Genomic DNA, 14,133 nt, shown 5'->3' with positions numbered 1-14,133 from the left:
TAAAAAAGCGCATGTCTCCCCCAATGCAAAGTCCTATAGGCAAGAAGTCAATAGGGGTCAGGAGCGAAAGTCAAAGAGACACTGATGGTTGGCTGCAATAGGGATCATCTACTTGGCATGTCCAGTCATCCCACTAAATTTCAACACTCTTGGCCTAGTGGTTCTCAAGTCACTGTTCAGGCTCCTGTGGCCTTGACCTTTGATCAAGTGACCTCAAAATAAATAGGGGTCATTATTCTGCATGTCCAATCATCCTATCAAGTTTCAACATTGTAGGTCAAGTGGTTCTCAAATTATTTCCAAAAAATGATTTTACATGAACAGGCCACTGTGACCTTGACCTTTAATAGACTGACCCCAAAATCAATAGAGGTCATCTACTCTGCATGTTCAATCATCCTATGAAGTTTCAACATTCTGGGTCAAGTGGTTCTCAAGTTATTGATCGGAACTGGTTATCAATGTTCAGGCCCCTGTGACCTTGACCTTTAACGGGGTGACCCCAAAATCAATAGGGGTCATTTACTCTTCATGACCAATTATCCTATTAAGTTTCATCATTCGGGGTCAAGTGGTTCTCTAGTTATTGATCAGAAATGGTTTTCAATGTTCAGGCCCCTGTGACCTTGACCTTTGGCGGTGTGACCCCAAAATCAATAGGGGTCATTTACTCTGCATGAACAATCATCCATTCTCGGTCGAGAGGTTCTCAAGTTATTGATTGGAAATGGTTTTCCATGTTCAGGCCCCTGTGGCCTTGACCTTTAACAGAGTGAACCTAAAATCGTTAGGGGTCATCTACTCTGCATGACCAATAATTCTATGAAGTTTCAACATTCTGGGTCAAGTGGTTCTCAAGTTACTGACCGGAAATGGTTTTCAATGTTCGGGCCCCTGTGACCTTGACCTTTGTCAGAGTGACCCCAAAATCGTTAGGGGTCATCTACTCCTTATGACCAATCATCCTATGAAGTTTCATCATTCTGGGTCAAGTGGTTCTCAAGTTATTGATTGGAAATGGTTTTCAATGTTCAGGTCCCTGTGACCTTGACCTTTAACGGAGTGACCCCAAAATCAATAGGGGTCATTTACTCTTTATGACCAATTATCCTATTAAATTTCATCATTCGGGGTCAAGTGGTTCTCTAGTTATTGATCGGAAATTGTTTTCAATGTTCAGGCCCCTGTGACCTTGACCTTTGGCGGAGTGACCCCAAAATCAATAGGAGTCATCTACTCTTCATGACCAGTCATCCTATTAAGTTTCAACATTCGGGGTCAAGTGGTTCTCTAGTTATTGATCGGAAATTGTTTTCAATGTTCAGGCCCCTGTGACCTTGACCTTTGGCAGAGTGACCCCAAAATTAATTGGGGTCATCTACTCTTCCTGACCAATCATCCTATGAAGTTTCAACATTCGGGGTCAAGTGGTTCTCTAGTTATTGATCGGAAATGGTTTTCAATATTCAGGCCCCTGTGACCTTGACCTTTGACGGAGTGACCCCAAAATCAATAGGGGTCATCTACTCTTCGTGATCAATCATCCTATGAAGTTTCAACATTCTGGGTCAAGTGGTTCTCTAGTTATTGATCGAAAATGGTTTTCAATATTCAGGCCCCTTTGACCTTGACCTTTGACGGAGTGATCCCAAAATCAATAAGGGTCATCTACTCTTCATGACCAATCATACCATGAAGTTTCAATATTCTGGGTCAAGTGGTTCTCTAGTTATTGATCGGAAATTGTTTTCAATGTTCAGGCCCCTGTGACCTTGACCTTGACGGAGTGACCCCAAAATCAATAGGGGTCATTTACTCTTCCTGACCAATCATCCTATGAAGTTTCAACATTCTGGGTCAAGTGGTTCTCTGGTTATTGATCGGAAATATTTTTCAATGTTCAGGCCCCTGTGACCTTGAATTTTGACGGAGTGACCCCAAAAACAATAGGAGTCGTCTACTCCAGCAGCCCTAAAACCCTATGAAGTTTGAAGGTTTTAGGTCAAATGGTTCTCCAGTTATTGCTCGGAAATGAAGTGTGACGTACGGACGGACGGACGGACGGAAGGACGGACGGACGGACAGGGCAAAAACAATATGTCTCCTGGGGGAGACATAATTAGATGTGTACCTTCCTTAAAGCCCCAACATTTACTACCCTGGCAGTAAGTTTTGTAGGAGGAGCCTATCAAATAACAAGGCTGTCAGCTAACAATAGCTCACTTTCAATGATTCACGAGCAAATGTAAACAATGGTCAGTTGAAGAATAAATATGAACTTACATGTTTTGATGATTACGAATTAATATTATACATATTTTGTGCATCCATATCATTATCATTGTAATGAAAAATTGAGTTGAGCTAGACTAGCATTCCTGATTTTTAAACTTCTTATTAATGTAAATTGAACAGTGAAACTCGAAATCAAACATTCTTAACTTTTCTGTCATTGCTTGCAGGTCCATTAGTAGAGATAATGTAGCAATATATGCAGAAATAATAAACTATTTAAGTCTGAGATGTAGCTCAATGCACACAAATTAGAAAGTGTTGCTGTGATAAGGCCTAATAAAAATGATAAGCTATTTGAAATAATTTATCACTGTATGTCTGTTATTTAGTTCCCCTATATCTTTAAAACATTTTTTAAATAACACATAAAAATATAACTGCAGAAATGATTATGATACTCTATTCAGTTTGAAAATTCAAAAATACTTTTCTGGAAAAGTTTTACAATGCACTCTAGGGTGTTCATTCTATTGATACATCAAGCCTTCTGATGATCAAGTTTGTTGATAAAATTAACCACGTGGGAATTGTTTACATTCTCTGTTTCTATAGGGTTCATGACCTCATTAGCTCCTCCCGGCAAATTCAAATTTTTGGCAGTTAGGTTTAAATATTTTTTTGAAACTATACTTCACAATTTTTTGTTTTGAAAATAAAAAAACACCAATTGATAAAGAATGTTTCAATGTGTATGTATGCAATTTTTCATAACCTCTTATTCAGTAGTTTATTTAAAATTTTGAAAAAGAGCTCTCTGATGTGAAACGTGCATAATTTATATAAAAACCTGCCCCAGTGCCATTTTATGGCTTTTATATGGCAGTTGGGGGTTTCAGCAGATATAATTTGCCAAACCAAAATTCTTGGACTATCAGACAAAAAAATGGACAACCATTGGTATAAAACTCGCACATTTCTGAAACTCGAATTCAACAACACTTTTAATGCCAGTATAAATTGCCTACTGGTCATTCAATCTTATTGCCAATCTTGGCAACTTCTCTTCTGCAATCAGTTGCATAATTTCCATGTCAGATTATAGTCTGACTGAAAGAGAACACTTAAAATTCCTTAAAATCAGTTTCTCTTCGATGCTGTTACAATACAGGTATTTCAATTTTAAATTTCATTTATTCCCTTGAAAACATCACGTAGTCTTTGGAGGTCCGTTTATTTGATACAAAAATTATTTTTGGCATTCCGCACAAAAATCCGAAGAGTACTTCAACTGCAAGGAAGAACTCACCGATTTTAAATGCACGAAAAGGAATACAATGTATATGACGTAAACATTTGGGCATTTGAACCACAAAGAACTGAAATTTAAAATGATAGTGAAAAGCAACTTTGTAACTAAGAGAATATAAGTGACATTTTGGATAGGCGAGGGGAACTAAGTAGCCTTCTTTGGTGGTCGAATCCTAGGAACTAGTTCATAATGGATTTTTTTACATAAGGGAAATTCTGTAATTGATCGGAAATGGTTTTCAATGTTCTGCTGTGGTTTACGTTGTAGGGATCTAGTCGACAGAGTTTAAGGGATTGTAGCATGTCTGTAACACTGGAGATTTTTGTCGGTAGTCACTCAGCCTTGATCCAACTACTCCAAATAATAGGACGTTTCGGGACAGCGTGATAACTTTTGACTGTCACTGTCCCGGACAGCTATAAAATATCGGATCATAAAATAAGTCATCCTGATAAACCATATGAGTAAGGCTATAATCAAACGAGCTGCCCGTCTCTTGACACCCAATATCTGGTCTATGCGGGTTTGGGTTTAGGGTGACCATACTTCAGAGCCATATTCCAGCTGGGGTCTAACAAGTGTCTGACAAGCCATGGACTAAAGGGGTTCAGATTTGACCTTGATGTTTCTGTGCAGAAACCTTGACGTCGTTTGATTTACTTTCTTTTTTGCCTATGGATGTGGTTGTCCCACGACAAATTATTTGATATATCCACGCCAAAGTGTTTGGCCGAGGTGATTGGTTCGAGTAGGACTCAATGGAGGTAATACTGGGTGGGAATAGGATGTTTCCTTCTTGTGACGTTGATTATTTTACATTCGGAGGGGTTGAATTCCATGCCCCACTCCAACTCCTAATCTTCTTACATTTTGAGGTCATTTTGGAGTGTAATTGCATGATTCATTTGCGGATGACAGTGTGAGGTAGATTCTGTATCATCTGCAAAGAGGCGGACTTATGGGACGGATCCCAGTGTGACACCAAAAGGGACAGGAATGGCATCTGAACTGGTGCCATTCAGGAAAACTGATTGGCTTCGGTTATCAAGAAAACTTTTAATCCACTTAAGACGTTGGCCTCCGACTGCATAATTGTGCATTTTCAGTAGGACTTTCTCGTGGCTCCTTACTAAATTCTAGTTATATGAGATCTTGTTTCTTATCATAAGATGAGGTAACCAAGTCGTTTACTATTATTACTAGTTGAGTGACACATGACCTTTTTTCCGAAACCCACATTCTAGGTGCTAAAGGATACTGTGGCTGGTGAAATGAATTAATATTGAGGATGAAAAAGTGTGTTCGAAAAATTTACACAGAACACATGTTAGAGAAATAGGCCTACAGTTGGCTGGGATTTTTAGAATAAAACCTCAGGAATTGAGACAAGTTCATTAAATAAAGATTTAAGAATGATGGGTTTTAATTAATCAGGGCACTGTATCCCATTTGAGCTAACATTTATATCTGGCATGTTAGGGATGAAATGACCATTTTGATTAACCGACATGTCTTGCAGTGCCCCACAGTGTTGTTTTTCTTACTTGTGTGTATGTTAGTTGTGTGTGTGTGTGTTTTTTATCTTTTGTACGTGGATGTCTGCACTGCTGTGGTTTACGTTGTAGGGTTACTGCGTTTTTAGGAATGTTGCTTTCCCTTTTGAATATTCATCCTTGCTCCACTTTCCCCCGACACCCGACCCTTTTATCTACCCTTCACCCCTTCCCCTGTTTTTTTCTGTATTTCACATATAATCAAAATGTACTTTTTGGAAATTTGGAGCAACCCGTCTACAATATTTTTCCCTTACAGCATCTTTTTGTTGTAGGCCTACTTTGCGATGCATGGCTCTATGGCTGTGTTTTGGGTGCACTGTGCTTCCGGGAAATCTATCCTTACCTTTTATCGTTTGCAGTTTCATTTTACAAGATGAAATGGCAGGGGAGATTTGGGGCTGAAAACCGACTGAAATTGCTTGTTCAGTACTGTGGTCTTGGCAATTTTCTCATGATGGAGTTTCTTGTCATACTTTAGGGGTGGTATGGAAGAAGAGAGTCTTGTTTGGAATGTTTAATCAATGGGTAAAGTTTCTTCGAATTTGGTCCACTTGGAAAGTTGGTATCAGTACTATGTAGATTTAGGATGTATTCCCACGGGAACAAATTGTGCACCCCTTTTCGCAAATTTGTTTTTATATTGTTATGAAAGAGATTTTTTGTTGGGTCCCCAGATACACAGGCAGATATTATTACTGCATTTAGCAATACATCACGCTATCTAGATGATATACTTAATATGGATAATCCGTTTTTTGCTCAATTGGTGGATACTATTTATCCCCGGGAGCTGCAGTTAGATAAAACTAACAACTCGGATACTACTGCTTCATTTCTAGATTTACATCTCTCTGTTTACGACAATTTTATACATACCAAAATTTATGACAAGAGGGATGATTTTAATTTTAGTATTGTAAATTTCCCCCGTTTGGATGGGGATGTACCCCAGGCAACATCTTATGGGATATATATTTCTCAGTTAATTCGGTTTGCAAGAGCGTGTAGTCATGTTGAGGATTTCAGTGAACGTAATTAATATATTTCAAATAAGCTTCTTCAACAGGTCTACCGTTATTATAAATAACGTAAATACTTTACTAAATTTTACTATCGTAATTCAGATTTGGTTTAAAATACAATAGCAATTTCAAAGACACTTCTGCGAGAAGGTATATCAAACCCCGTTTTCTATGGGGATGTGGTTTACAAACTTCGAAAGTTATTAAACGTTTTATAAAAAGAGGTTATGACCCAACTGTTTTGAGACACATCGCATGTTTGGTGTTCAGCCCTTTTACAGTTGGACGCTACGCTTTCCTCTTTGATTGTGTCTGACGGAACAGGTGGTGGACTCTATGATGGGTAGTTCTTAAATCCCACCGGGACTGAGCTATTTTGATTTCCGTCTTCTGGCCTGTTTCGTCGGACCCTTTAGAGTGTTTCCCTTGTTGCTTTGTCTTCTGCAAAGGCATTGAGTACATGCGTTTTAGATTCTTAAGGGTTGAATTTATATAACTATACAAGAGCATTTTGGTGTTTTACATTACATGGTTTCATGTTCTTAGTATATTCTAATCAGTTAAGTAACGTCTTTAACAAAAATTAAAGAAAAAAGAAACAGTTTCATTGTGAATTGCAGGAACTTTTGAAATACAAAGAAAACCTCTTGAGAATTTTAGAATGTGCAGAATTGCTCGTACATGATTACTTAGAATTAAGGAACGTGCTAAATTGAATGAACACAACTGTCATAGGTTATTATTGATTGATCGTTGTGGTATTAAGATAAACCAAACTTGACTTTGAACCATCCTTCAATGGAAATCAGACTTGTTTACTTGAAATTCCAAATTTAGAAAAATCTAAATAGTCTGCGGAATTTCAGTCGAGCTTTAACCTTTACCTCTGATCCTTTTGCGATGTTGGCAGAATAGTGCACCTTCTGTTTACTGGTTGTTTACGGTATTGACTTTCGTTCTGTCACAGAAATGTTATTACAGTATTGGCAATATTGTGTGCATCTTGTTTATGGGTAGCCTTTTAGATACTGGAAAAGTATCTGCAGCGTTGGCAAATTTTATTATGTCTCCCACCACACAGTGGTGTGGGAGACATATTGATTTACTCCAGTCTGTCTGTGTGTCTGTGTGTCTGTGTGTCTGTCTGTCACAAAGCTTGTCCGCACTCTAAGTCGAACATTTCTCATTCGATTTTCACCAAACTTAAACAAAGTGTGTTTGATCATAAGACCTCGGCCAAGTTCGATAACTAGCCAAATCGGTCCAGGCGTCTTAGAGTTATGGCCCTTGAATTACCAAAAATCGGTCTTTTTACTCTTGTCCGCACTCTAATTCGAATATTTCTCATCCAATCTTCACCAAACTTAAACAAAATGTATTTGACCATGAGTCGGCCAAGTTCGATAACTAGCAAAATCGGACCAGGCATTTTGGAGTTACGGCCCTTGAATTATCGAAAAATCGGCCTTTTAACTCATGTCCGCACTCTTAGTCAAACATTTCTCATCCGATCTTCACCAAACTTGAACAACATGTGTTTGACCATGAGACCTCGGCCAAGTTAGATAACTAGCCAAATCGGTCCAGGCATTTTGGAGTTACGGCCCTTGAATTATCGAAAAATCGGCCTTTTTACTCTTGTCCGCACTCTAAGTCGAACATTTCTCATCCGATCTTCACCAAACTTGAACAAAATGTGTTTGACCATGAGACCTCGGCCAAGTTCGATAACTAGCCAAGTCGGTCCAGGCATTTTAGAGTTACGGCCCTTGAATTATCGAAAAAACGGCCTTTTGTCCGCTCTCTAAGTCGAACATTGCTCATCCGATGTTCACCAAACTTGAACAAAATGTGTTTGGCCATAAGACCTTACCCGGCTTCGATAACTAGCCAAATCCGCCCAGGCACTTTTGATTTATGGCCCTTGAATTACTGATTGGATCCACTCATCCAGACCATCTAATTGGATCCACTCGTCTAAAACATCTAGAGAAACTAACATTTTTCATAGGGGCAGTTGTGGGAGACATGCGCTTTTCTCAAAAGCATCTCTAGTTATTTGACGGCTTCCGGTAGTTGTTTGTGAAAGAAAAGTTCAATGACTTAATGTGATGATGTGATCAATCATGTGCCTGGTTGTCAAACCATTGTCTGTTTGTTTTCAGATCACTCCAGAGAAGAAGTTTGAAGCAAAGAAACATTTTAAGGTAATTTGATTATGTTAAAGGGGCTTGCTTCTAGAATTGTTTTCATATTCTTCAAAATGAAGAAAACTTAAAGGCTCTCAAATTTAGTACTGTGAAATAAAAAGTGGAACTGTTGACAGTAATTATTTATAGAAATGCTTCCGTAACGGCTCCCATCTGTAAGGAGCAGACAGTAAAGACAGTTGAATTCTATCCCACATTCCTATGGTAACCTTTTTCAATCACAAAATGACAAGAAACATGAAATTTAAAGAAATATTTTTTTGGTTTCTCATGTAAGATCCAAATATCTTTTACTCATTAACGTCAAATCTTACAATTTCTCTCATGGCTACACCACTTGGGGAAAGTATTGTATCCTATGTTCACTCAGTGAAAGATATTTTAGTGTTGCTCTTAAACTGTATCTTATAATTTTCAAAATTATTTAGACAATGCAATCTGTTTTTTTGCCACAACAGCATGACATTAGATGAACTAGTACATCTATATTTTAGATTATCAGAAATAAATGAATATTATTTAATTAGTGTAAGCTCAAAAATCCTGTGAAAATTATTCATTTTACATTACAAAGAAATATTTGCATTGAATAAGAAAGGTTCCTTTATCCAAGGGAAGTAACTGCAATTAAAATTTAAGTACTTAACCAAATGGATAATGTGGATTTATATAATGTTAAGAAATATGATTTTATTTTCATCTTATTTTTTGAAGAGGGTATTCATTTTAGATAGGAGAAGAGTCATTAATTTTTAGAATATATCTGTTTAAAATAGTATATTTTAGATAATTTTGTAATGAAGAAAACTTATTTGAAAAGCTCATTTTTTGTATAATTTGTATATAAATTGCCAATTTTAAAAATATTGATTTTATTCCAGGCAGCAGTATTGTGTATCAACTTTTTTTACCGGCTGAAGTTCTTCTTCAACAATCCACCACCGGTGTCCATAGACATTCTTAAGTCCAATCCATACAGTGTCAAATATTGCCGGAAATTGTTGGACGGTTGTGCTTTCAAGATGTACGGACACTGGGTGAAGAAAGCAGACAATCAAAATCGTGCTGCTCTGTTTGAGCATGTGCCACGTGACGAATGGCAGATGATGATTGATTCTATTTTAGGAAACTAACCGAATGATTTAAAACATGTAGATGTTCAGCTCCAAAAATTGTGATATCACAAACGCTTTTAGGGAAACTGTTAGTGTGGAACTATTTGCACACCTACGTCCCAGTTCGCTTGATTAGGAACGTTTACGTTAGATAGTGACTGGGGATTACAACTACGAGGATGAATTATTCCATTTTTGTGTAGCTTTCTTATAGTTTGACAGACATTTCTTGGGATATATTGAAAGAGAAGACTTGAATTGCCCGCGTTTCTTTCACAAGACTTGACATGCTCGTTCTAAAGCTTAACCTTAGAATGATATAACTTTGTAAATGCACCAATTTTAACTAGTCTACAGAAATTGTAAGGCAAGTTTGAACCAGGTGGCTTGTCTTTCCATTCCATGTTGTTGTTGGCTTTGTATGTCTTTTTGTTGTTGTTGTTGTTGTTGCAGGCTTCTATGAAATAATTGCTAAATTTTCTGCCCTGGATGATACATATGTAAATTTCGTTCCCTGGATTGTACATGCATAAAATTTATCTTTTATATTGTTTACAAAAAACTCTGCAATTTCTTTTTCAACCGTTGTCTGCAAATGAGAAGAATTATATGTTCAGAATAAGGAAACAATTCGTAAATTCAAGAAAAATAAAACAAAAAGTTTGGTACAAAGTTCGATTAGTTTGATGCTCGTAAAAATAGCCAGAGAATCAAGTAAATTTTGGCAGTTAAAAGTACCGGTATTTATATGGCTTGTGGTATAAAATTTTGCAGTTGTTTTGTAGTAGCCAAAATGATCAAGTGTTAAACAGATCAAGGGAGAATTTTCAAATGGTTCAGAGGACAATATTTTCAGATATTTTCTTTAAGTATCACTGTCACAGCCTTTTAACATAGTTTTGAAAGTATGTGATCTCGTATTTTCATTCTTGCACACATTTGTTCTGTATCACTAGCAGAGAAAACATGGAAATAATACAAGTTAATTGAAGTTGGGTAAACTGGCAACTAGGCCTGTAAACTGGCAACTAGACTTGTAAACTGGCAACTAGACTTGTAAACTGGAAACTGACATAGGTAAAATGGCAACCAGTTGTAGGTAAACTAGCAACCAATCTGAGGTAAACTAGCAACCAATCTGAGGTAAATTAGCAACCAGTCTTAAACTTAAATAAACATTCTGTGTTGATTGCTGGTTCCACTTTTCTCACTATAGAAATACTTATACTTCTTGAAACAATGGTACATAATTATACAATGTACATTTTGTGTATCTAATATAAACAAATTATCATTATTTGAAAGTGACAGAGAATTAGTTTTTTGCTTTCTTCGTCCGAAGTTCGTGACACGCCTAACTCAAAAAGTATTTGATATAAATTAATGAAACCTTGCATGAGTCTTTATCATGATATGAAATTGCGCACCTTCTATTTTTCGTCTGGCTCCGCCCCCTAATTTTAGAGTTATGGTCCCTGAAATAGTCAAAAATGCACATTTTCATCTTGTGACACGCCTAGCTCAAAAAGTATTTGATTTAGATTCATGAAACCTTGCACGAGTCTTAATCATGATATGAATTTGCGCACCTCTTATTTTTCATCTGGGTCCGCTCTCTATTTCTAGAGTTATGGCCCCTGAAATAGTCAAAAATGCACATTTTCACCTTTCGAGACGCCTAGCTAAAAACGTATTTGATATAAATTGATGAAACCTTGCATGAATCTTTATCATGATATCAACTTGCGCACCTCCTATTTTTCATCTGGGTCCGCCCTCTATTTCAAGAGTTATGGCCCCTGAAATAGTCAAAAAATGCACATTTTCACCTAATTACATGTGTATGTGCCTCACTCAAAAAGTATTTAATGTAAATTCATGAAACCTTGCTTGAGTCTTTATCATAATGTGAACTTGCACACTTGGCAATCTTCTTGAGAATTTTAGTTTTTATTACAGAGTTATGGTCCTTGAAATAGCCAAAATAGTGGATTTTTTGTTTGTGATGCTCATAGCTCAAAAAGTATATTGTATAGAATAATGAATCCATTTCATAATTTTTTTTGAGGCTATACCCCATTAAGACTGCAAGCATTTGAATGATTTCCCCTTATTTGTGACAAATGTACCAGTGGGGGGCACACCCTGTGTCCTATAGACACATTCTAGTTTTTTTGCCGTCAACTTCTATTGATGCTTTATTTACAAGTGCTATGATTTAACAAGTAGATGGTCAAAGGTAATAGACCCTTGACACTAAAGTGTCTTCAGTTTGATTCATATTTCATGGTTTTGCTATCAGCAGTTTGGCATTTGACAAGAAAACTTTTGGGCAAAATCTGCTTACTTAAATCTTTACCCTGCAAAATTTCTAAAATGGACTGGTCTGTCATTCAATTTGGGCAGTACCAATTATATTATTTGAAGGGGTGTTCACTGAAAATTTACAGACTGAATGGCAAACAGTGCAGGTCATGATGAGCTTGCATGGATGTTGCAGGATGTGTAGGCTGATCATGGTCTGCTCTGCTCGCAGAGGCAGACTCACTTGCTGCCAGGAGGCTAAAGGTTAAAATGGTGAACTAGAATCTGGTCTTATTTCAAATATTAAAGAAAAGAAGTAAATGAAATATTGTATGTGATATTCAAAGCTCAATTTTGCGTATATTTCATATTTTTACTATAGCATGGCTGGAATTATCTAAGGTTATGGCTAGCCTAGGAGATTTTGTTGGGTGGAGGATTTTGTCCCAAGTTGCACTTTCGGCCAAGCTATAGTAAAAAAAATCACAGTTCTACACTTTCTGCACTAATTTCGTATTTTTTCTTTTGCACATTTGGAATATTTGGAAGTGGTATGCCATTTATTTCCTGTGGATAAAATTTTGATTCTTAGAATAAAGTACATACAATGTCTTTAAAATTTAGAATACATAATTGAGAATAGGCTCATTATAGGTCTTTGTTAAAAAAAGTAATTCCAAAAAGGAACTATTTTTTAAAGAAAAAAAGACAAGTTACAGATGTTGTATTTACTTAGTTTGGGGCTAGGCTGAAGAACAGGATTGTTTTTAAAATCCTTTTGGGTAATTTTAACTGTTTTAACAAGTTCCTTTCTGGAAAATGATACAACAGTCAGGGTTAGAATTTCTTAATTTTTTGCACACAACATTTAAATGCACAATATCACCGTGTCTAACGTATACGTCGCATTTACGGTAGGTACGCTCCATTACCGGCATTTCCTGTTGAAAATGAGAGCTGTTGTCAAAATCCTGTATAGTGAGGTAAGAAAAACTACTTATTTTCATTAAAGTTCAACGTGTTCAAAGAAGCGATATATTCAGTACGAGCTGCAGATCATTCAAGCTGCCCATGGTAATGTGATTTTGGTCAGTAATTCTCTAGTTTCTTCAAACATTCGAGTAAACCGACGTGTGAAGTCGGTTTTGAACTCTGATGTTCACTTTCAGGTTCATTTTTTGTCTCTTAAAGTCGTTCTGTTGACTTTTCATCGGTTTAACGCGAGAATAGTATCACAAGCTACAATTTGAAATATATATCATGGCGTAAATTCATGTTTAAAGGGAGCTTTATGCCAAAATTAGCGATGTACGCCCTATAAAACGGCGCGTCTACAGAAGTACGCCACATAAAAAGGCCCTTTATCTAAAATGCAACAGTTACTGTCATTATTGTAATGAAGTTCCGGGGAGGATAACTAAACCCCACCACTGCGTACTATGATAAATTGCTAGCAAAAAGTCTCTTTAAAATATTAATTTTAATGTCGAATGTTATCAAATAAACTTGACTAAATATATGAAATAACTGTGTTTGTAGAGTTACATTCACAGTTAGATATCATGTATAATACTTTTCAGTTAGTTGTCCGTAAGCATTTACCTGGCACTTATTAATCTTCACCAATATTTTCGGGCGTTTACGTTAGCTTACGAAAGAATCGTATCCTGAAAGTAATTACATATGTAGAAAACACATTACACGATGGCGAAGTGGTGTCTCAGTATTACGCAATGTTATTGGCATTGATTTTATTTTTATATTATTTCACGTGCATGTAACATATATTACGAATTTTAATTGTTTTCATTTGTAGATTTGAGCCGCAACATCAGAAGCATGGATACAGACAGCCTGCGCATGCGTGCATTCTGGTCAGGATCCATGCTATTCGCTTATGATTTCTCTAATTGCAATAGGCTTTGAAAGCGGACAGCATGGATCCTGACCAGACTGCGCGGATATGCAAGCTGGTCTGGATCCATGCTGAAAGCCAATATGTTGGTTTTCTCATAGCGTGGCTCATTTTTAGCTCGACTATTCGAAGAATAGTCTAGCTAGTCTATTCACCCTGGCGTCGGCGTCGGCGTCGGCGTCGGCGTCGGTGTCGGCGTCGGTGTCACACCTTGGTTAAGTTTTTGCATGCAAGTACATACAGCCATCAATTAAAGGCATATAGCTTTGAAACTGATCTTTTTTCTAGGTCAATTACCAACCTCTCTGGGTCAAGTCCCATAACTCTGACATGTATTTTGAGCAAATTATGCCCCCTTTCGGACTTAGAAAATTTTGGTTAAAGTTTTACATGCAAGTTACTATCTCCAAAACTAATGCAGATATTGATTTGAAACTTCACATGTGTCTTCAGGGTTATAAAACTAG

General features: G+C 36.9%; 1 protein-coding gene across 2 annotated transcripts in view; it reads left to right on the top strand.

Moving 5' to 3' along the window:
• Window positions 1-10,762, top strand: part of LOC123534419 (phosphorylase b kinase gamma catalytic chain, skeletal muscle/heart isoform-like) — a 98,814-nt gene extending 88,052 nt beyond the window's left edge. For both annotated transcript variants that reach the window (XM_045316661.2, XM_045316660.2), the window contains 2 exons: window positions 8,288-8,329; window positions 9,214-10,762. In XM_045316661.2, the coding sequence (XP_045172596.2) occupies window positions 8,288-8,329; window positions 9,214-9,465 (294 nt within the window). In that variant the 3' untranslated portion in view covers window positions 9,466-10,762. The remainder of the gene's footprint in view (window positions 1-8,287; window positions 8,330-9,213) is intronic.
• Window positions 10,763-14,133: the final 3,371 nt, after the last annotated feature.

Source organism: Mercenaria mercenaria, chromosome 12 (genome assembly GCF_021730395.1).
Source record: "Mercenaria mercenaria strain notata chromosome 12, MADL_Memer_1, whole genome shotgun sequence".
NCBI lineage: Eukaryota > Metazoa > Mollusca > Bivalvia > Venerida > Veneridae > Mercenaria > Mercenaria mercenaria.
The sequence above is the reverse complement of the archived record's forward strand: the minus strand, read 5'-3'. Positions and strand labels throughout refer to the sequence as shown.